Source organism: Ostrinia nubilalis, chromosome 2 (assembly GCF_963855985.1).
Source record: "Ostrinia nubilalis chromosome 2, ilOstNubi1.1, whole genome shotgun sequence".
In the NCBI taxonomy this organism is placed as follows: Eukaryota; Metazoa; Arthropoda; class Insecta; order Lepidoptera; family Crambidae; genus Ostrinia; species Ostrinia nubilalis.
In genome coordinates, this window is record NC_087089.1 from 15,012,847 (window position 1) to 15,037,292 (window position 24,446).

At 41.5% G+C, this 24,446-nt stretch overlaps 2 protein-coding genes and 1 long non-coding RNA gene across 4 annotated transcripts in view; all 3 read left to right on the forward strand.

Annotated features, from left to right (window-relative positions):
* Positions 1–24,446, forward strand: part of LOC135084867 (FERM, ARHGEF and pleckstrin domain-containing protein 1-like) — a 61,940-nt gene that overhangs the window by 33,975 nt on the left and 3,519 nt on the right. The window contains exons 6-15 of one of the 2 annotated variants that reach the window (XM_063979607.1): positions 102–180; positions 4,676–4,799; positions 4,948–5,012; positions 5,357–5,535; positions 6,229–6,389; positions 6,712–6,786; positions 9,879–10,054; positions 10,454–10,480; positions 11,406–11,492; positions 12,151–12,253. In XM_063979607.1, the coding sequence (XP_063835677.1) occupies positions 102–180; positions 4,676–4,799; positions 4,948–5,012; positions 5,357–5,535; positions 6,229–6,389; positions 6,712–6,786; positions 9,879–10,054; positions 10,454–10,480; positions 11,406–11,492; positions 12,151–12,253 (1,076 nt within the window). The remainder of the gene's footprint in view (positions 1–101; positions 181–4,675; positions 4,800–4,947; positions 5,013–5,356; positions 5,536–6,228; positions 6,390–6,711; positions 6,787–9,878; positions 10,055–10,453; positions 10,481–11,405; positions 11,493–12,150; positions 12,254–24,446) is intronic. The other variant, XM_063979611.1, reaches the window with a different exon arrangement.
* LOC135086951 (uncharacterized) lies at positions 2,865–3,771 on the forward strand. The gene is made up of 2 exons (XR_010260647.1): positions 2,865–3,094; positions 3,609–3,771. It is a non-coding gene; the product is annotated as an uncharacterized LOC135086951 (long non-coding RNA).
* On the forward strand, positions 12,427–23,747 carry LOC135077769 (uncharacterized). The gene is made up of 3 exons (XM_063972336.1): positions 12,427–13,968; positions 14,035–14,655; positions 14,734–23,747. The coding sequence occupies exons 1-3, from the start codon at positions 12,427–12,429 to the stop codon at positions 23,401–23,403; spliced, it is 10,833 nt and encodes a 3,610-aa protein (XP_063828406.1). The 3' UTR covers positions 23,404–23,747.

A 24,446-nucleotide genomic window follows, 5' to 3' on the forward strand; every position in this document is an offset into this window, starting at 1 on the left:
TTTTGCCTAAGGGTGAATAATCATCAAAATACGTATTAAATTCCCTCAAATTGAACTAAATGTGTGTATAAATCAATAATCTTACTCTATTTCCCGCGCAGGTGAAGCGTGATCTCGCGCAAGGCTGCATCCAGTGCAACGAGAATACCGCCGCGCTCATGGCCAGCTATATCGTGCAGGGTGAGTTTATATTTAGCCGACTTTAAAAATGGAGGAGGTTCTCGGCGGTCGTATGTTTTAACTGCAAACAATGTCATGTCATCAACCTGTTATCGTTCAGATGACAAGAAAGAAATGTAAATGTTTAACTTGTCATACAGCTTACGCTAAGATTGTTTGTTTCCTTTATTATGGAACATCTATAATCGTCAAGAAATGTGTTATTTTGGACAATGTGTAATGAAACTGTTTTTTACTGAAACGTTTATTTTTTTCTGCTTCAATGTCATTGTTAAATTTATTTTAGCCTTGAATATATTCGCAAAAGCGTAGCCAAAAAAACGAGACAAATAAATAATCTTGCTAACCGCAGACATGAAGCTATCCCATTGAAGAAAACAAATGACGTCCACGTGACAACGCTACCAAGTCGTAAGGGTTGCTACACACATAAGCGGGCCGGCATTAATGGGCACAGCTGGGTGTTAAAATTGAATATAATGTAGTCGGGCTTTGCCGCACATTTACAATAGCCAATGTATCCGGACAAGTGTCGCAATCACCACTGTAGTCTAATGTCAGATCCTGTTTTTGATTTCCAGTGGAGGCAAAATTTTCTGCTCTGATTGTTGGTAGAGCTTTGTTAGTCCGCCTAGTTAGCTAAAGCCTGGTCCGTGAGCACGTAGAATTTTGTCATTGGACAAAATTCTACGTGCTCACGGACCAGGCTTTACCACCAACTTATTGAAATCTGTCGCCATAGCAACAATGTTAAGAGCATTGTTGTGTTTCGGCAGTTTATTTATTTATTTTAGGAATTACAAACAAGATAGCCAATACCTCTGTGGAAATGGCTTCCGGGTGAAACTCACAGCAGAAATCTTCACAAATACACTAGCCAATGTGTCCGAACAAGTGTATTAATTTATCCTGGTCGACTTTATATTGTTCAACAAATACTACCAAACCAACTATGTCTGCCCGCTTATATGTGTAGCAACCCTAATACGTGGAGATGTATTATGTGCCGGTAATTCAGCGTATCAAGCGAATTGAATAAACAGCCACGCTCAGACGACATGCAATTTCGAAACGTGACACCTAACAAAGGGTTTTAACGACACGTCTGTGTTATTAATAGGATTTTGAATTTGTATTTTTGAAGAAAGAAAATGGATTTGTTGGTCCTAAAAGTAATAAAACAAATGTTTAGATAGTTTGAGTAGATTATGTATGCCTCACAAAGTTTTTGTCACGTCATTTCTCCCATATAGAATCCAAACTTTATTATTATTTTCGTAAATGCATTCGTCAAAATAGCTTTATCCTTGAGACTCCAATCATCAGATCATATTTTTACATAGCATATGACCGTATAAAGTATGTTTAAAGTATTGATCTTTCGAAGTTCGAAGTGAGTCAAGTCCACGTTAAAACTCTTATGAAACCCTTTGTATTCCACTATAGCCAGCTAATGTTAAGAATAGATGTAGTCTTATGTTACCTGAGTGCCTATTCCAGCCTTTGAAGATCTAGAACTAGCAATATTGCATCACGTCACACCTTGACATTTCTAGGCAAACTTTATTAACTGGATCACTGCAGGCGCTCGTAAATATCTAACGGACCATTCATAACGGAGTGGGGTCCCAGCGGACTCCCCTGTAAGTGCTCGCATAACTGGCTTGTGAGCGATTGTTTTGGGGTGTTAGGCTGGGATATTGTTTCTGTTGTTTGCCCTTATAAGATATTAGATGTAGTGATTTCACTACGCACCACCGCGTCACTATTTGGTGACACATAGTTAAAAAAGTAAACATGATCTTATTTTGAATCTCAAACAGGCTACTTTATACACGCTTTGGAATAAATAGCTAACTAGAAAGAAAAATCTTTTATACAAGAAGTAAATCCGATTTGTTGAGACACTTGTTTCGGATATGTTTAACAATATATTTAGTTCAAATTAATATTGCCATGTAGAATTAGATTCAAACACCTTGAAACAACTGGGAGTTTTAAAAATATCTACAGGTATGCAAATACCTATCACAGGCATCAGTCTCACACAAACAACTTTGTTTTTGAATTGTAATGTGCTTAATAACTTGTGTCATTGTAATGTTTGTGATGAGAAAATAAATACTATTTATTATTATTATTATTTATTTGTTTCCACTTTACCCATCAACCTCCTATCACTTTGTAATCCGTATTGAAATAACGGAGTGCGGTGACTTCGTCCCGGAGGACTATCCGGACCACACCTACCTGAGCTGATACAAGTTGACCCCGGCTAACATTTCCCCGTTGTAGTTACAAAGGGAGAAAAAAAAGATTTTAACATGACTCAATACTCAATTGCTTTACCTAGTTAACGCATTCACATTAGGTCTTACAATTCGGGCAGTTATAAAAATGGACCCACTTAGGGCACAGCAACTTTTGGAAGGAAGCAAAACTTTACCCATCAATCTTTATCACTAAACCTTGCCTGGTGGTGTCCTATTTTAAAGTTTAGCGAGGTAACTTAAGGTTCGAAACCAATGAAACATTTATTCCAATTCCTGGCAATTAGTGGTGACTGAGTTTGTTCCGGCGTTTCTTCTCAGCACTTGTCTCGAAGCGCTGGTAGGGCCCAAAAGATTAGGAGACATGTAAAGTGCCCCATAAGGGCTACTTTTCTTTTTTATTGTTTACTCTCAGAATACGGAACAAACCAGAAACCGTCAACGGGCGTAAATGTGTATTCATATAAATTACTCCAAATCGCACTAATTTGACTTTAGAGCAATTAGTCAATGGCCGGCGCGCGCATTGTTTACATATCCGTCAGATTGACACTTTATAATTAAATTATGCCGTCTTGTGCCGTTCCAACATGTAAGAATGCTACTGGAATTACGAAGAAAGTGCATGGGATCATGTTTTATCCGTAAGTAGCACATTTCCAATTCATTATAATTAAATAATAATTTTCAAAAAAAAACACGGTTGTATTTTGTAAGTGTTGCCACAGGTCAACGGAATATTTTACCCTACTTTTTTATATTGAATTACATTTGTCTATAAAAAATTCACGCGTTAATTTTGTTAGCGTTACCACAGAATAATGGAATATTTTCCCCATCCTTTTTGTTTTAATTAGTTTTTAGTGTAATTTCATCCATGACATGACAACCTGATTAATTAAATTATAAGTGCCACTTGTGGTCTAAACTGAATAAATATTTTTGATTTTGATTTGATTTTAATATATTGAATTCATTTATAATATTACTCCCTAATAATGAGGAGATAATAAATTACTATCGTGAATTTCATACTTTCCCATTTATTCAAAAGTAAGGCATTGGTATCAACAGATCAGCAGCAGCAATATTTGTATATTTAATAATAATTTTAAGTAATTAATTATTGCTTACATACTTACTCTGATTTTCTTTCAGGATACACAGCCAGAGTTGCCTCGCAATCAAATTCAAGTATTGGTGATGTTTTTGATTTGGATTCTGTTATTGACTCCAAGAAAAGTTAAACTAAAAGCACTACTGCGCCGTAAACAAATGTTTTGTTGTCGATATGTTTACATAATAAAGAACCTTAAGTTTCTTTTTTGTTTTACTTGGCATTCTAAAATTTATATTCGACTTTTGTAATTGACTTTTAAATAACATATTATACCTACATATAGTATATTACACTATTTAATAGAAATAAATAATCATCTACACTTAGTTACTTCGGAGTAAAAATTAAATTCATAGGTAGGTAGGTACTATCTATGCCTATGGCCAGTCATGTCGTCTCGTTCTATCGCAAAGAATCACCATTTGATAAGAGCGAGAGCAAAAACGGAAATGGATAGTTAACACTGTGGCCGTGTGTACTTATTTCACTCACTTATTTTTTACTTGTTTAACATCTCTTTAAAAAATTACATAATTTTACCCCAAAAATGGGGGTGTCACACGGCGCTAGTAACACTAAAGGGGGTAGAGGGGCGCGGGAGGGGAAGTATTTTGGACACAAGTTGCCGCGTAGAAATGTTATCGAACACTCCTTCTGGTTTGTTCTGTATTCTGAGTGTTTACTATATTTTGACGTTCATAAGTGCCACTTGTGGTCTAAACTGAATAAATATTTTTGATTTTGATTTGATTTTGATTCAATTTTAAAGAGAAAAAAAATGTGTCTACTATTTGCCGCGTAGTTTCCACTTTACCTGTCAATCTTTATGAAGCCTAGGCCGCTGACCACTGATTTTTACTTGGCCGATAGTTGGATCGGGCTGTTGGGCAGTATGGAGATGTATAAAAGTGCGCACATTACACCGATTTGGTATCGGCCGATTCTTCATACAAATTAAAATCGGGCCCAACTATCGGCCAACTAAAAGTCGGTGGTCAGCGCCAGTTGTAAAGATTGACAGGTAAAGTGTGTGGCAAAATTGATGCCGCCATATTTTGAACTTTAGTGAGATAAAATAAGATTCAAAATAACAATTATCCGGCAGCGGAGTGCGGCGACTTCGTCCCTGAGGACTACCCGGACCACACGTACCTGAGCGGGTACAAGTTCTTCCCCGGGCAGGACTCGGAGTCCGAGCGCCGGATAATGGAGAACCACAAGAAACACACGTGAGTAATAAAATAATTATTATCATGGCACGTTTTTTTAATCAGTAATTAAAGTTTTAAATTTTGCTGGGTAGTTGCAGTTGGTTTTAGCGACTTTGTAGTTACTACTCTCAGTCATTGACTTATGTGTTTTTTATTTGCTGTACAGGGGTCAAAGTCCAGCGGAAGCGGACTTGAATTTATTGGAGACAGCACGAAGATGCGAGTTATATGGTATGTAAACAATATGCATTATGCTCGTAAATAAGCAAAATACAGTAGTACCAAACCTTTTAATTTGTCAACCTGTTTAAATGCGGAAGAGTTTCTGCGCGTTGGAGAACTGGTGACCCTTTTTAGGGAATATCCCAAAAATAGCTTACTACATCACTTCGGGACAATATATCAGCTATTGCTCAGAAAAAGTGTAGTAGAAACTCGGTCACTTTTATCAGTCTTTTATTTCATACAGGAAATACCATTTACAATATATGCAATAAGTGCGAGCTACCAGCGAGTCACTACTAATTTTTATTGTTTTTAATGTTTGTATATCATTCTGATATTTACTTATGCAGGCATCAAAATGCACCCGGCCAAAGACCACGACAACGTGCCCTTAAACCTGGCGGTCGCGCATATGGGCATCGTGGTGTTCCAGAACTTCACGAAAATCAACACCTTCAGCTGGGCCAAGATCAGGAAGATATCCTTCAAGAGGAAAAAGTTCCTCATCAAGCTGCATCCGGAGGGATATGTGAGTAGAAATATGTACATGACTAATGCGCATTCTCATAGGAATTGGAAAACATTAACGTCAAATTTTCGCAATAGATTTTGAACCATTAGCTCAGATACACTACTCGCTATGTTGATCAACCTTGACCAAATACGATCGTGTAAAGTATGGCCAACGAGAAGCGATACAAAAGGTCGATTCGACTTTTGAATTGACAATCTATTCTGTCTCTTACCATCTTGTGTATTTTGTCGTAATGTCTCGTTCTCCCGCCAAAATATGTCAAAGTCAAACCCTTAGGCTGGGTTGCACCATCTAACTTTAACTTTGACAAACGTCAAAAATCTGTCAAATTCCATACAAAAAGCACCGGTTATCGTCATAGTTACCGTTAAAGATAAGCGGTGCAACCCACCCCTACTGTTCCAAATGACAATGACATTGGGTTTGTTTACATTTAGTATCGCTTCTCGTTGGCCGTACTTTAGAAACCATAGTGTAGTTTACACGTATTGGGGATTTATAGATATGCGCTTCGAACTTCGGCTAACTTTCTCGCAGGCTACCTCGAAGTGAGTAGGTAATGTATTGTTCTAATCCATCGGAGATTAGAATTTCATTTTAACTTTCGACCCTGGACCAAAATTATTTATATGAAAAGAACTCCAATAGGTAGATTTGAAAATTCACTTCTTTTATCTGATTTTCTAGGGAGCATACAGAGACGTGGTGGAATTCTTCTTCGAAGGTCGCAACGAATGCAAAAACTTCTGGAAGAAATGCGTCGAGAACCACGGCTTCTTCCGGTGTACCAGCGTGCCCCGCCTGCCGAGGCATAAAACCAGGGTCATATCTAGGGGATCCTCATTTAGGTATGCAGTGCACAACAACCTAAATTTATTTATTTTTTATTTGGAGAACTGTTTGACAGCGTCAGACGACGTAGTGAAAAAAATTGTTCTACATTATGGCCTTTGAATCTTATCCTATACTAAAGGGCATCGCCTAAGCGTAGTGCATCTCGACTCATTGGGATCTTATGTCTTTCCCTTTTCTTTATACCATCCCCAAAAATTCTTACTTATTCTTATTTTGGCAAAACGGTTATTTTTTGCTTCCAATACATTCCAGTTTACAGTATGAACCACCTTTTGTCATTTTAGTAATTTGTTTAACTCTTTGTATATTGTACAGGTATAGCGGCAAAACGCAGAAACAAATCGTAGAGTTCGTGCGAGACAACTACGTGAAACGACAAACATTCCAAAGGTACGTCACGCATGCCTCACGCATAGCCCCACGTTGCATGACCGACAGCTTACGTAGCGATATAGCCCTCATTATCATAGTGTAGATAGTCGCTTGTAGACGTATTGTAGACCTCTGTGTAGCTGAAATGTGACATAAATGTGATATAGGAATGTAGACCACTGGGTAATCAAGTCTGATGCTTTAAATGTGTATGTAATAAGTACGCTGTTAAGAAAGACAGAATTACCCAGTCTAACCGATTGGAGCCGTCAAAGGCACCCTAGCAGTTTTTCGCTAAACTGCAATGATGATACCTGTCAAAATTTTGCTCCGAAAACGTTGAGTTATTAGACATGAAAAAAAATCTGTTCGAATATTAACACAAACATTCAGTTTTTTTAGAAAATTATTTTATTTAAACAGACAAGAAATATCCTGATCTGTCCACACATCTATTGTCCGCAAGTTATCGTGAACACACGTAGTCCTAAGTCAGTGAAGGGATATTTATATTTTGCGAAACATAGGATATTTGTAAAAGTATGGTGAGTGGTTAGCATGGGCTGGGGACGCTAGCTTTTGGTTTTGTCTCGTGGGCGTTTGTGTGGGAGTAACCGTTACGCGACGCCGGCCAACTCTTGCATGATGTAACGTAAAAAGTCCCTAAAAACGACTAATCTCAACTGGTTAGTGAGGCTTCGAATAGTTTGTATATCGATGGTGACTAGCATTCTCGAGCATGCGCTGTATCCGTTGAGACTTCGCTTCTTCCAAGTTACCACGGTCGTGGCGGCGGCTGTGACAATCGGTCGGAGGATGGTGTGCTCGGTCAATTTTAGGGATTTTTTTAACTCTGGGTCTGCGCTCCACTGTTATCCGTTACCGACATTAACTTCTACCTATCTAGCGATTGCATCGCGCTTGTCGAAGCAACGAGTTTCACATAGCTCTCCGTCACTTTTTTATAGATTCACAAGCACTTTTGAAACCACCTATGTGTGTATAGACTCCGGTGATATTTTAATAAAAAAGTTTTTTTTGTAAAATAAATGTAACCCTTCCTGCACTGCACATTGTGTCGAGTTGTCTGAATGCCCCATTAGATTTTTGTCTACCCTCAATTTGTAAAAATGTGCACACGATGTGGGCTCGATTTTGTTTATTTCAGAAGTTAAAGTTGCGTGTATGTAACGTGAACGTTATGTAAACGTGACGAAGTTTATTATTCGAAATGTAGTAATTTATTTTTTATTTTGGGTTTTATTGCGACGACTCAATGTCACAGTCGACGTGTTACCTTCGTTTGATTATGTTATCAGACAATAACTACGCCAGTTACTCGTGGTATAGCTGGTGGTTTTTTATAGGCCACGAACACCATAGACTTTTGAATGATTTGAAAGATATCGATGAAAAATGATGTAACACTATGGCCCAAGACCTTATGATTATTGGGAAATGAAATTGAATAGCGCAGGCCCGGTTGGTTTTCTTTCTGATAACCCACCAAAGTATGTAAAACTTTATTTTGATCTCTAAGGGATAGCACAAGCACATCCATTAGACAGTAAAAACGCTGCTTCGCGTTACAATAGCAGAAAATGAAATTGGTCGAAGCGCAGGATCTTGTCTTTTTGTATTAGTTCAAAAAGTATCGAACGGAGTGCAGGCCCGAGCAATGTCTGGTCAAACATCACAACTTATTTAAGTTAGTGCGCAGGCCCGAAACATTTTCTTCTTGGGGTATCAAATGTCAGAGCGCTCTTTTGAATGCTGAGTGTAAATTAATATTGTATTGTATATTTCCTTTTCACCGGAAGGCACTCTAATTTCATGCGCAATTTAAATATCATAAAGGTATCGCGAAACCTTTCGCTCTTATAAATACGTGAATAAATAAATTCGTCATATTTAAAACAATAACGTAAAACGGATTTACACTCGGCGTTTTGAATAGCGCCTCAGGGAGAGGCATTTACAGATAGACGTCAACTTTATACTGTTGTGACTTTTTCAATGCATCCTACATACTTATTTATCATCCATTGAATTCATAATGTAAGTTGGCCTGTACCGAAGTTCGTGTATAACAGTTAAAACAAGAATCGTTTTTAGATTGGATTTGTGGACGTCACAAGTGGGATGCAAAGGAAAGGTTCACGCGATCGGACGGATTACTAGCAAAAGTCCAACTCATGTGTGTGCATATCGCTAAATGCGCACTTTTCTTAATAATTTAGAGGCTGTAGAGTATGTATTATAATAATATAGAAAAATGCGCATTTTGCGAAGTGCATATTCTGCGTCAGACCCGGCCAAACATGCATAAAAGGGCCAATGGTCATACTCATAAAGTCTAACCATAATGAATGAGTTTGACTTGTGCTAGAAATCCGATCGGGCGTCTAAAACGTTGCGCATAAACCCGTCCGGGAGTTAGTATAGTCGGGCTTGCTCACGGTTAGGCTAACCAAAAGCTGGTGTCACCATCCTCTGCCCGATGTCGGCAGGGCGGGGTCGTTCCGCGCGTCGCGCTCGGCGGGCGGCTCGCGCGCGTCCGTGGCGCCGCCGCCGCTGAACACCAGCGTGTCGGCGCACCCGCTGCTGCCGCTGCCGCCGGGCTCCGACGGTACGTACCGCTGGCTAGCTTGTGCTGTGGGGTTTGACGCAGTTCGTCCCATAAAAAGACTAGGATACATTAGTTGTTACATTTTCGACCTGCAAAGTCGAACTCTTTTGTAGGTGTTATCCGTCTGTAAACATTTGTAAATGGGACCAAATGTAAGTGGCCCCACTTGCATCTGCTCGGAAAAGTAAGAATGGAACGAATTGCGCCACGCCGCCGTGCTTATCAGATCCCAATTGAATCTTGATTTTTGTAACAAAAGCTTAGGAGGATTTTTGTCTTGTAAAAGTATGTACGCGAGTTACGCACATCAACACTGATTTTGGCCGGTTCTCCACATACAAATTAGAAGCCGACCAAACTATCAGCAGTTAAAAGACTGTAGTCTGCAGAGACTCAGAATCTATTCGGTCCGAATCTAATCTGTCAACTGATTGGCGGCGACCCTACGCTTCAAAATGGTAACTTAAAATCGTTTGTCCAGCGATTTCCCTGGAGTGGGACAAGCAGCCTCACTACCTGGAGGCCTCTCTGATGATGAAGGGATACAGCGCGGAGGAAGCGCGCGCGGCGGCGGAGAGGGCGGCCCAGCGACGCACCTCGGAGGGCGCGACTCGCCCGCCTCTCGCAGCTACCGCCTATGCCACCACGAGGGACAAGGTATGTGTATGCTTATTTTTAACGCGATCACCTAACGGTCGATAGCGGACTAGTGCAAAATCTATTAGTAAGATGTCTGTGATAACTTATTTACTGTGTAATATTAGTTTGATCTAGCTACATCTTATTTAATGTTAGTAATGTGAAAATATGTATTCTCAAAATTAGCATATTTTTATGTCTGTATGAGTATGATATTAAATACCACCTAAAAATAACTTCTGATACAAGAAAAATACGGAAACAGACTATACCTATATATATCTTTAGTCTGATCAATTGTATGTAGAGAGCTTACACTATGTAGACCTACATAATGATAGCTTCACTCTAGCCAAAGCTTAGCAATTTATTTCCAAGCACTTGACAATAGCATCTGTTTTTATTTGTTTCTTTCAGCTGTCAAAGCTGTACTGCAGCCAAATCGTAAGGCCGCCGAATATATTGTCTTTTTTCTCTCGTCTCTAAACTCCATCGGTGCTCATTTCTGTCCTAACAATCTTTCCCTTATTTAATGTTGCCCAATCAAAAGTGTAACGTATGTCCTTACAGAAAATAGTGTCGAAAGTTTGTCATAGACCAATTTAAAGGTGATGGTTCCGCTACCTGACGAGCAAATATTGATTGAAAAGATTAATTATGAAAAAAAAAAAGAATCTATTCATGAGACCGATAGAAATTAGTTGCTCGTTGGCGTAGCATATTTTCTTTCATTTTTTGTAAGGACACACTGAGCTTAGAAAATATATTTGATTACTGATGATACCAAAATATTGTCAACAGGTATTGGTAACTACTTCAAAATATTTGATTGTGCAACATTTTTCGGGTGAAACACGGTTCATGGGGCCATTAACGATCACGTCCATGGAAACACTTTTCTAAAATTTTATTCCACAAGTGATGAAAATGCCACATTGAATTTTCTAATACATTACTTATTTTTTCTATCTATTGAGGTGCCAATGACGATTCATATCGTAGACATAGAGACAAGAGTTCTATCCTATTGGTTGGTGTTGGTTTTGCCGCGCATTTAAAATAGTTATAATTATTTAGTGCCAATTAAGCGCTCATTATTTTGGGTAGTCTTATTTTCGTAGTTTCACGCTAGGTGTAAAGGTGCTCCTTCATCAAGTGTGTTCGAGTGTAATGTAAGATTCGATTTTCATAACAATCTAAAGTCGATCGTACATTGTTACATTAGTCGTGTACATAAAGCAATAACAAATGAACATCGTCATTAGCACCTCTGATAAATGTCGTACGAGCACATCACCGCACGTGACGCGCACCGCCCTCTGTGTTGCCATGGCAACCGCCGCAGTGACAGACGCGTGACCTTCCGCAGGGTGCTCCCGAGCTGGTGACCCGTGTCGAGGTCAACCATCGTCCTACGGCGGATTCGCCTCCGCCTCATCAGATGACGACACCATCGGTGAGCTTACCTTTTGTTATCTCATTACTCAAATGTGCACCTCATTAATCTGGTATCTCGAATAATGCGCAATCGGGCGATAGTTTTGATGAACTATACTGGTCATCACAAAAATCGGCCCACCTACGTTTTACAGGAAAACTCGTTTCTTCTGACGCAATCATGGTGCCCCAACAATATTGGTGTTATTTGAAAGCCCAATAAATATCCTTTAAGAAAAACACATTTAATTTCTTAATAAACGATTAACATAAACGCGATATACAATAAATGTGACTTGAAAAAAGACCTCACTTTGGGCTCATCCATCTCTGGGATCAATTAGACCAATTTTTATGGTTCTAAAACCAAATAATGATCTCACATGTCCTCTTTAACAGTTGAATAGCGATTAATCCCAACTTAACAGTTTTATAGCCATACAAGTTGGTTCAAGCGTAACTACCTATTTTTTGAAGAAGTGACTCTGGATTCTTCTACAGACACATTTTTGAGATAAAAACATTTCCTTTAATGAAATGAAGTTTAGAAGTAGGCTTTTAAATGGTGCCAATATTGGTGGGAAGTGGGGATGCATACGTTTGAAAGTGCTTGTCGCGGGAGGGTCGATTTTTGTGAAGAATAAAGAACGTTACTATAGCAATCACAACGATTCCAGGGTTCTCCGGAGAATACATGGAACCTGCGGAGTTCGGTCGCGAGTGGCCGCGCGCGCGCGCCCACTCCGCCGCCGCGTGCCCCGCGCCCCCGCCCGCCCCCAGGTCAGAGCCCCACAGCCTCTCCCTGCCGCGCGCGCCCTGCCGCGCCCGCTGCCACGCGCCCTGCCGCGCCCGCCGCGCCCTCTAGCGCCTACCCCGACTTCGTGCTGCCCAAGCAGCGCTCCAGCTTCCGCGAGTCCTCCGAGCGCCTCGAGTACGAGCTCTCGCAGACCAACATGTACTCCGCCTGCCCCTCCGCGCGCTCCTCGCGCTCCGGCGGCTCGCTCGCCGCCGAGGACGGCTCCGCGGGCCCGCCGCCGCGCCGCCGCAGCGCCTCCTGCCGCAACCTGCGCGACTTCAGCTTCGACGACGCCGGCCGCGCCAAGCGCTCGCACGCGCGCAGCGCGCTCGCCTCGCTCGACTCCTACCACGCCACGCGCCGCGTCGACTCGCCCGTCACGCGCTACGACGACGCGCGCCTGCTCGCCTTCGCCTTCGGCCGCGGCTCGCTCGACTCGCAGCGCGAGCTCATCGGCCGCGCCTACTCGTCCTCGTTCCCCGGCGCCGGCGGCGAGCCGCGGCCCGAGCAGCCCGCCTTCCCGCGCGCCGGCTCGCAGGACGACGTCTCGCACGACAGCTACGAGGTCATCGAGCGCTCCGACGACGAGTCCGAGCACCGCCGCTACGCGCGCGTGCGGCCGCGCTCCGACGCGCTGCGCACGCGCTCGTGCTCGCTGGACTCGGGCAACGACCTGCCGTCCGACGACGACCGCTCGCTGTCGCACCTGTCCGAGTGCGACGACCGCGAGCCCGAGCTGGACGCCGGCGTGGGTAAGTACCGGAGCGACGACGACCTGCCGCTCGACCCGTTCCTCATCGACGACCCGCGCGTGTTGCCGCGCGAGAAGCTCTCGGTCCGCTCCGACGGCAGCTTCTACAAGGAGATCAAGCGAGCGCTCGGCTCGCGGACGTCCAGCCAGGAGTCGAGGAGCGAAATTTACGATTCGAAGTTATCGAAGAGCAGCGCGGAATCCAGCAAGAAATCTCGCGACAGCGTTTACCATACGGACAGTAAGAAATCTCGCGAAACGCTCAAAAGTAAGAGCTCCGACCGCTCCGGCTCGAGGACGTCGAGTCAAGACTCGAAATCGGATTACTACGATTGTAAAAAGAATTTATACGAACCCGACGAGATAGGGCTGCGTCGGCGTAGCATTACGAGTGTCCAGAACGCGTACATCGATCCGTTCGAGCCGATATCGCCGTCTTCTAGTCCCGATTCTGCTAAAGATTTCTATGACACGCAGTCTACGTTCATAGGCATGGAGAAACCCGAGTACGGTGAAAATGTTAGGACCTTATTTGATAAGTCGCACGAGGATTTGATAGCTAATCTCATTAACTCGCCTAATTACTATCACATACCTACTCCGTACTCGACGTTTCCCAGCAACACCAAGCACAAGGAACCGAGTCCGATGCATTCTGCTAGTTTGCAAAATGTGGAATTGGACTCGTACGCTCACTATTCAGACATAAGTCCTCCTAAGAAAGTAGATGAAATATCTACTGAGGAGGAGGAAATGCATCCACAAACTACACACATATGGCCCGAGAAAATAGCTGGCCTCGATACAGAAATCGAAAGTAGTAGAGCGGCAAAAATGCATAGCTATCAAAGACGTCGCTCTTCTGACACTGTGTTCAGTTTCGACAAAGAAAAGATAGAATCTCTCACACGTTCGACGAGCAAAGAGAATGCTCCAAATTCTCACCTCGTAAAGGAATCTTCTAATGAATCTGACGTGAACGTGCGTGTTCTACCCGCCATGGACAGTATCGAGTACACGAAAAACAAAGTAAATAAAGCCGCCTTACAGTCCGGTACTCCACCGATACTGCAGTCAGAGTTTGATAAAAATATGCGAGGGAAAGTCCACACTCACATGGTGCGGAAAGAAAGCTTGAAAGAGGAATTGATGGCAAAAACACACTTTGATGAATATAATCCGAAGCTTATTCTGGATACTAGCTCCAGTAGCCGTTTGGCGGACACCGCTGTTCCATACACCCACCCTACTGTGGAAAGGACTAAAAGTGATCCGAATAGTCTTGCCAATCGGCCGCGCTTCAGTAGTGTCAATTCACGTAGACACGTCTTGATGCATCAAAAGTCAATCGATTTAACTCCAGCAGAATCAAGTGACGAAGACTACATATTCCGTCAGATTCCTAGCGCTCCACCGATCGCAACTAAACGGTCTCACTTTGAGTTGCCTTCAAGGCTCCCAGATCATGTGCGTCCACCTTTCGATTTACCAAAGAATTACTTTAAAGAATTCGACGCGTTCAAAGCTGGATTCAAAGATAACAAAAAGGTTGTCGATGACGGTTATGACATACCATACGTGTTGCATAAAAGGCACGTTATGAATGGAACGGCCCCGTCTCCAAACGACGACAAGAGACAGCCACCTGATATTATAATGCTTCCGCCTCAGAATGGCCGCCACATTGTCAGCGCGCACCCTAGGTGCAAGTATCACGATCATCCGAAGTCACCACGGTCTCCAAAGTCACCGAAGTCGCCTAAATCTCCAAAATCACCAAAGTCGCCCAAATCCCCGAAATCGCCAAAGTCGCCCAAATCGCCGAAATCACCAAGAAACAGTATTCAAGTTGAACATAGTTCCAAATTCTTGGAAGTTGAGAGTCGTGACTTCCTGTTCACGCAAAATATAGACTTGTCTAAGGTGGATCCGATTACATTAGAAGTCGATAAGAGTGGACAGATGCAACACATGCCGAGTCCTAAGCGGGATATCACTAAAAATCTTGATCCGGTTTTGCTTGAAACTCTGAATTCTAAACTCAGCCAGATAGAAAGCGACTCGGCTACGAGCTCCAAAACTGACAGCATCAGACAGGAACCTCAGTATCCACATGATATTAAGTTCACTATTAACGGTCGTAACGTGCAACAACCGCCAATAGGTAAAGAACAAAAGTCAATGACAGCTGCGGAAAAACTTCGCGCTGATATCAAATTAAAATCTGAAAAACTGCCTCCAAAGAGAGGTCCAAAAGGTCGAGGTACTGGGAAAAAGGGGACCGGTGGTAAAATAAAAACGAAGAATAGTAATAAGATTCGAATTACGTCTTTTTCATCTGACGATGAGAGTGTGGATTCAGATGATGTTTTCGGTACAACTGAAGCTGCTCCAAAATTGGAGTTTTCACCCCCGCAATCTCGAAAAGAGTTAGAACCTATACTTCAGCATGAGTATGATAAAATTACATCGGGAGCATGGCATCGTGGTCAAACTATGAGTTCGACTGAGATAGAAGGGTCACCGCCTCAGTGTCGTAAATTAGTAGAACTTGAAGCTAAATATAATCCTCAGATACTTGACAGTGTCAGTGGGAATGCGACCGAGTTGCGACGTATATCTGAACGTTCAATTTCAATTCCGAGCTCCGAAGATGATGTTGCAATTAAAAATGTTCCAGAAATTAAACAAGTCAGTAAAGAGAGTTCTACATGGGAGTATAACGATAACATCCCCTCTCCAATATTAGAGAGTACTGAATTTCTCAAATCAGATGATGAACATTTAGCTGACATGGAAATTCAGAAAGTTACTGGGATACGTACACAATCGGAAGAGAAGAGCGAAGCTTCAAAAGATGACAAGAAAGATAAGCTTGATATCAAAAAGAGTTTACGCGATGAATTGATTTCGCCGATGCTACGTAAACCTGGCGGAACACCTATTCTTTTCGCACATGCTCGGTTGAACTTATCAGAGGGCTCAGTATTTTCTTTGCAAAGACAAAAAGCAACTCAGAATTCTCCAACAGCTAGTCGCAGAGCTAAAAGCTTGGACACGCCTGTCATTCAATTACACAGGCTCCCGCCTATGAACGCGTTTTCTTCTAAAGATGATACCGTTGAAGATATAAACGAAGAAGGTGAAATACTGGAAGAAAAACCTCTGATCGACGACAAAAACAAAATTCCAACTGTGAAAAAAGATACAATTGAAAAGATTGAAGAAGTTGAAGAAGAGTCTCAGCAAGCAGAGCAAGCTGAAGAAATGAAATCTGTTGTTATAGATCAGGAAGAGTTGCAACTGTTAGAAGATTTAGTAGCTCAGCGACGGCCGAGGTCTTTCAAACGTAGATATGATCTCACTAAATTGGCATCTCAAGCCAAGTCACCGTCTCGATCGCCAATGAGTAAATCGCCTTTATCGAGATCACCGATATCTAAATCGCCTTCAAGATCTCCAACGTCTTCTTTGAACTCACCTAGAGGAAGTATTAGGAAATTATCAGACCTTAGTGAAGATCAGATAGTGCCCGATATTGAGAGAATTAAGCGTAAAGAAAAGAAGAAACTTACTCTCAAGCCTAAACCAGATGAGAAATCTAAAGGCACAAGCAAATTAAATAAGGGAGGTTCACTAGATACTAATGCCACGAAAGTTAAAGCTTTACAAACGCAAAAATCTTTGCCTTCATCACTCAAAGAACGACCTGACTTTTTGACTGTGCCTCCTCTTGATATTGCGCGTGCCAAGAGTCAAGAGCTGGAACAAATCTCAAAGAAAGTTTCCAGAGAGAAATCGAAGTCGTTAGAAAAAATGGACATAAAACGAGGAGGTAGCAAAGAAAGAACTAAATCTCAAGAAGACAGTGACACTGAAATTGCCAAACGAAAGGAGAAGCAGCAAATGCTCTTTGAAGCGGCTTTAAAACAGACGAAAACACTTATAAGTCCAGTTAAAGATACTATGCCGCCATTCCCACCACCAGAAGACAAAATTCTGGTCAAGACCGAAGGGGACAAAATAATAATTGAAACAAAAATTAATAGCAAGGCTGAAGACCACGTTTTTATTGCAAAATCACCTAAAAAGCTCGACAATAAATTAACTGGCAAGATCAGCAGAAGCTTTGAAGATCAAAAGACATCTAAAACTAATAACAAAATAAATAAGAGTATGGATGATAAAACAAGCCAATCTCTAGAAGATAAGTTTGATGATCTAGCTGCCTTGCAAAAATCACCGAAAACTTTATCTAAAAAGCAAGAAATAAAGCAACAAATTGAGGGTAAAGTTGTTTATCAGAAAATGTCCCCGAGTGCCAAGTCTAAGAGCTTAGACAGAAAGGCTGAAATACATCTCGATTCAAAAACAAAGTCGAAAAGTTTGGATAGAAATTATGTTACGCCTACATCGGCTTTGGTAGAAGGTTCAGACAAGCATTTCAAACAGGAAACTGTTAAAGTTGATGTTCATCCTGTAGTACAAGAAGAAGTTGAAAAAGAAAAGGCAATCGAGCAAGAAACTAAAGATGTTTCTCCGTCTCATAGCTACAAAGAAAGAACAGAAGATGATTCGTCTATGGAATGGATGACTAATTCGCAAAATACTGTTATTGAAAATGATACACAGACCGTTATTATAGAACGCCGTAAAATGGATATTTACAATAAGCAGAGAGAATTGCAGGAAAGTAGAAGTAATCAGGATGTTCATGAACTGGTCAAGTCAGAAAGAAAACCAGAAGTCGCTCGTTTGACCAGTGAAGAGGAATCGTTGACTGAGGTAAGCGAACTCAAAATGTCTGACGAAAGCAATATGTTAGGTATATCTTTACCTTATATCGACGCTGATAGTTCGTCTGATCAAGATCAGGGATCGAAAAAGGATAAGAAAACTAAGTTATCGCGCGGCCGCAGTGACGACACTGGGTCCTGGGTAGATTATGAGGAGTATACTGCTGAAACTGATTTGGCTTTGTCTGACACTAGTAACAAAACCGGCAAAGGCCGAAAAGCTCTTGATACCCAAGGCACGTTTGATGAATCTTCCGCAAGCTTAGTGGAGTTCTTGAAACAAGAATCGATGTCACAAGTGTTTTCTGAAAGTGAAACCGACCGTGAAGGTAAAGTATACAGAGATCCGTCAAAAACTACAGACCTGACTCTCAAATGGAAAAATAAAAATAAAATTATTGTCACTCCGCCGCAAGAAAACAGCCCTACTATTGAGAATATACCGTTTATAGATTCGAGCACTTCAAAATCAACTAATAAATCTGAATCTGGTGAACATACTGGTAGTTCTGGTAGCGATAAGTCTCCCACTGAGCAAAAACCGGATCAGAAAGCTCTACTTACAGCTAAATTAAGGCGCAATGAGTTATTAAAACTAAGCGCTGAACGCTCAAGAAGCTCGGAGTCTACTTCTTGGACCAGTATTGAGAAAGACGTGAGTCCTTCCAGCGCCAATATTAAAGGAAGCTCCATTGATGATGAATCCAGTGTGAGCTGTTCTATTGCTAGACCGTTGGGGATATCACAAGATATAGAAAAATTAAATAAGAAAGACAGGGAATGCTTGGAAGAATTGAAGCAAGCCATGGAATACGGCGAAGAACACTTATTGTCGCAACATACGTTATCCAGTGATCATTCCAAATCAAATTCAAAATCACCATCACCAATACCAGAACTTACACGTATTGAAAGTCCTCGAAGCCCATCTAAATATGGCGCAAGAAAGTCGCCGACTCCTACCTTGGAAAAACAAGGGCAGGTTGATTCACAAAAGGCACCAACTGATTCAGATTCTAGTTCTGAGAGCATCGATAAAACTGTCGAACGATTATCTCGACCGAGAAAAAGTGGATTGGATAAAATAGGAAAGTGTGTAATTGAGGAATCTGAGTCAAGTCAGTCGGCTGCTTCTAAAACATCGGACTTGAAAAAAGAGTTGCAAAAGACAGTAAAGAAAACTAAAATTGCCATCACAATATCACAAGAAGATCAAAACACGACTATCGACTTTGATGATGATGGCAATGTCATAACTTCGTCATTTGAACGCGAATTGATGAAGAAAAGATCCCTTAAAGATACTGATCAAAAAAGTTCATCCAAATCCAGTATGGATACGACAACAACGACAACTCCATCGAAAGGATCGCTTAGCGTTGATGACTCGTCTTCAAGAAGAAGACGACTTGACGATCAAAAAAGTTCTTCTAAATCTAGTATGGATTCAAGGGGCTCTCTCAGCGTGGAATCACGAGGATCGTTTGAAACTACAGAATCTACATCTGGTTCACTGGGCGAGGCTTATCGTCGTGGTGAAGAATTGAAACCAACATGGCGGCCATTCTTTGGTGCTTCGGGAAGTGAGAATAGTACAAGTATAGAAGAAGCATGGATACCGCAAGACCACGAAGGTTATGAAAGCATGGCTCTAAACAAAGAAGTATTCGATCAGAGGTTACTTGATGACTTCCAAACATTTTCGAAAAATCCGCCTCTATCGTCCAATACTTCTAAAGATTCTACAGAAGCTGATTTTACTGACGATCTTAATGATTTTCCAGTGAATTTCTTGTATCCTGCTACTTCTTCTACATCATCTGATGTAGTTATTGGGTATGGCCAAAACTTTGGTCGCACGTTATCCAGAATTTCTGAGCGTAGTACTGCGTCTGAAAAAACTAGTGCGGATGAAGATTCGACGAAAGCTTGCTCTCGGTCTGAAAGTATAAACGAGGAATCGCTGAATTCTAGCGACCATCAAGCTAGTTTGAGTTCTGATCCTCCAAGCAATGCTAATGTTGCGTATATCTCGGATACTGATAGAAGAACATCAGCAGAAATGCCTGACATTCCAATAGATCAAACGAAAATAAGTGAGATGTACGCTGAAACCAAGAAAGACGTAAATAAAGACTCTTTGGAGCCCAAAAAAGAGTCAAAAACTTCTCATAAACCGCCAACTAAGCAGTCATCTGCAAGTGAGAGTCAAGATTCAGAAGATTGGCCTCTCCCTGAGTTGCCTCCACAGGTTGCTATCAAGCACGGTAGTGATGGCAGGCGTGACTCCGGCAGTGAGCATTGGCCACCTCTGCCGCCGAACTTATTGGATACACCTATTATTGAAAAAGTACATATTTATTACATGAGTAATGAACCAGAGCAGGCTACCAAGGTCATATTACAGTCTGAAAGCTCCAAGGGTCATATAGGATCTGATGATGATAGTGATACTTTGAATAACGATGATGATTTAGAAAAAGATATTCCGGAATCAAAATCTGAAAAGTCAACCGAACACAGTGATTTATCTTCACCGAAAAATATTAAAGTCATACCTTACGACCAGTCCAGTTACATGGTGGAACCTTTAGACAAGCATGATGAATCGGCGTGTCATAAAGGGGTAGTGCCAAATTATGATAAGTCTTGCTTGAGTGGAACCATCAGCAAAGCAACTTGTCTTATGGGAGATATGGGGGCTTGTTGCACGCGTTCCGAGCATAAATCGTTCGCCATAAAGAGTAACTTGGAAGATAAAGTTATCATAAATCAACCACAAAAGTCTCCCACAAATCATAGTCCTATTTTCGAAGACGATCATTTATATGCTGATGACGTTTTCGGAGGCGACAGTAAGTCGCTATCGCCCGATTTTGATAAAGGCTTCTCACAACTTGGTACTCAAAAGTACTCATACGGCTCAAATAATTCTGATACATCTATTGATGATTTGCTATCACAATCGCAAACGAATGCCGACGACACAGTACGGGCCGTGACTAAACTTAGTACTGGTAGCGCTGGCACCTGTAAAAGATGTAGTCATAGTAGTCATTCGGAGGAAGAAACCAGTTCGTTTGGTACTGATTTAGATGGGACTGTAAAAATAGGTTTGCCTCCAAAGAAATGCACTCATAGCTCCCATTCAGAAGATACTTCTATATGTCTAAGCATATCAGAGTGGTCCACTGGAACTAACACTGTTCGCCAATACGCGAATCTTTCAGCTTCAGAGAGTATTTCAGCTGTATCCGTTCCTAAAAGTGAGAAATCTGAAAATGTTTCTGGTAAAGTGTACACATCTTCTCGTGCGAGCAAAAAATCTGAACAAAAGCCGAAAATCAGTTCTCAAGGTGAAATGAGTTCCAAAAGCAGCAGTTTAGATAAAAGCTCTGAAAACATAAAGTATGATAAATTGTGTAGCTCGGAAACAACTATATCAAGAAAAGGGATAGACAGTAGTTCAGGGACCAAGAGTGACAGCACTCTAACACTGGCTCAATCCATATCAGATTGGTCAGCTAGCACCAGTCATACACTTGTCGCGACAGCTCGTGAAGATCAGCATGAAAATGATAACACTAAATCTGACCATACTATTATATCTGAAGTCGTACCAAATATTGAGGAACCAGTCGACGAAGAAATCCCAGTAATTAAAGAGCCATCGCCTACGAAAGAAATGTTTGAAACGAAGGAACCAGTTCTTAGACTTACTGCTTCATACACTGGTAAGACTGAAAAATCTTCTTCAATTAGTTACAGTGATAAGTCTGATAAATCAAGTTCAAGCTCACTGAGTAGTTTACAGAAACATACAAACGGTGTGCTTCGCTTTGACCAAAGGCTCAAGGGTTTCCAAACAGGCCAAAATGGAGATCGTTATCAGAAAGCACCACCGAAAAGTATGAGCTACGAAGAACAGGGCCACAGATATATGAAACCAACAGTACGTTGTCAAAGTGAGGATAGTGGTTTCAAACCTTACGTAGTAGCTCCTCAACCTGAGCTCGACATCGACATGCCATCTCAACTTTACAGCCAGGAAGAAAAGCACAGTGAGCGGTATCAAAGTCAGGAATTTTCGAATATAATACGAGAAGATGGCAATCACTTCATGAGGTCCGACTATAAGCCCTTAGCCAAACATGCTAGCTATGACGATAAAACTTTATCGAAAAACCAAATAAAGGAATATAAGACCTCGGCACAATATCGCAGTAAGCCGAAGAGTTGGTCTTTCCATGAACATTACCTAGCATCGTCTGAGTTGCCAATGATATCAGTACCAGAGTTGCCTTCTATTCACAGGGAAGTACAAGAGAAAAAGTCTGGCGAAAGATCTGGAAAGACACCTCTTTCCCGCTGTTCGCCTTATTATTCTAGTAGCTTAAGCTCTGAGTCACCTCCAATACAGCCTCTGAAAACACCAGTCAAGAAATCGCTTTTGGTCAGAAATATTTCCCTAAAAAGCCCTCCGAGTGGCAACGATACTGATAGCTCTTTAGATGTCATAAGAGATCCCAGAGAAAGAATGAGAACGTTCCGACGCAAGAAGCAGGTTACGAGTGCCAGGAAGAGACAGGAGAAAATACAAGATGTGTTGGAGGAAGATTCGACTAAAAGTCAATGTTCTTCGGAAAGTGACAAATTCCACGGTGGACAGTATTTGGCTGTCGAAGATACGCTACGGCGTATGGAGAGTTCCGAGTGTTCTGATAGCTATGTGCCAGAAGTGGAATCTGGTTCCTCAGAAGTTTCAAAAGATTCCAAGAACTATGATGTACAAGAATGTGTTAGTTATTCTGAAGATGAGGGCCAAGCCGAATACGCAAAATACAAAAGTGCCAACTATGAGGCTCAACAGTTTCCTATCAGTATAACGCCAGTTCAGTTCCAAGGTTTCGGTTCTTCGGCTGATGAGGATGAAATGGGTTTCCCGCGATTTGACAGATTGGGTCGCCTGCGTCATCCTTACCTCGATTCCCAGGAACCGCCTTACGTACCGGAGGATAGCCCGCCCAGAGTTTCTTATTCGAATAAAAGCAGCCGTCAGTCATCCCTGAAGAGGACCAAGTCTACCGGCTACCGTCAACCTGAAGAGTTGGGCGAACCTTCGGGTCAGCATCAACCCCGTGTTTACTACGATGAACAAAGCGACCGGGACGATTCTGACGATTACGCTTACCCGATCGATACGATAAAAAGAGCTCCGAAAATGTCTAAATCTGGCAGCTATCTCTTCGAGCGTGGAGAGTCTGTAGCGTATTCTGACTCGGAGTTGCCGCACGACAAAGACGAGTACGAGGAGTACCGCGGCAGCCCGTACCCGGAGCACTACGAGGAGGTGGACATGTTCCAGACGCAGGAGTGCTACCCGCAGTACGAGCACGAGCTGGAGCGCCGCGAGGGCGACGAGGAGCACTACACCCGAGACCTGGACCAACGTTTCAGTTTGAACAATGTTGAGAGGTTTTACTCTAGCCACTACGTAGACTCGCAAGCTTCCAGCGATAGCCCGGAGCAGAAGTTCGACGTGTCAACGCTGCCGCCGCCGCTCTGCTCCGACGACGAGCACGAATAAACGCACTGAAGCAATCTTAGCTTGATCGATTAGTTTGTCGATGTCACCCTCGTCTTGGATGATCGTATGTGTGCAAGCGTCCCACTTATGCGTTTCGATTTTGAATTCTAACTAACGCGTTTAATTGTTACATTGATATTATTAGGGTACCCATTAAATATTTACATTGTCATTTTGAATATTTAGATGAAAATTAATAAAAAAAATATTTAGTGCCAATCCCGATAGAGCAACCCTTTGACTAATCGTGTATAATGCGAACTTATACCTACCTACTTTTAGCTTATTAAGTATTTAGGTGTAGTTATGTGTACTGATTGAAATATCTTAATATTAGCATCTTATTCACGAACTTCTGGTCATATTAATATAATATTATAATACGATTTGAATTGTCTCTATTAAAATGTTATTCATCTTCGTTTTTTACCTTGCGGCTAAGCTGAAAGGTATGCAAAATAATTATGCATTTATTATAAAAAATAAATTATGTTAGTTGAATTTATATTAACATAAATATATTATGTATACGGCTGTGAGTTAATTTGTGTGGTGGGATCCTAGATCAAAGTCTTATCAATGAGTATTATTGATTTATTGCTTTAGTCGACTTTCTAAATTCGAGTCAGTAATAAACTTATTCGCATAAAGTGGAATATGCCACTATTACTAAACAGGTTAAATAAATATTTTTTCGACCATATCGACAGTGTCAAAAGCACCCTTGTTGCTCTACATGCAAAAATTGATCTGTGATTCTAGTTAGAAATTACTGTCTCGAATCAGAAATCCGATTTTAGTAATGGCAGGTCAGTTATTTTAAGACGCACAAAATTCTTAAATATTTTTGTTAGAACATCGGAGGGTAACAATATTTAAGGAAAAGATGAAACAATATGAAAACAACTATGTATAAATTGGAATACTTTAGAAAAGGTCGCTAGACTTGCAATAACACATTCCCTTACGATTATACCGCTTGGAAATTAATTTAATCATCAATTAGACTAACGAAAACATAATGGGATCTGCAATCGTGCCAA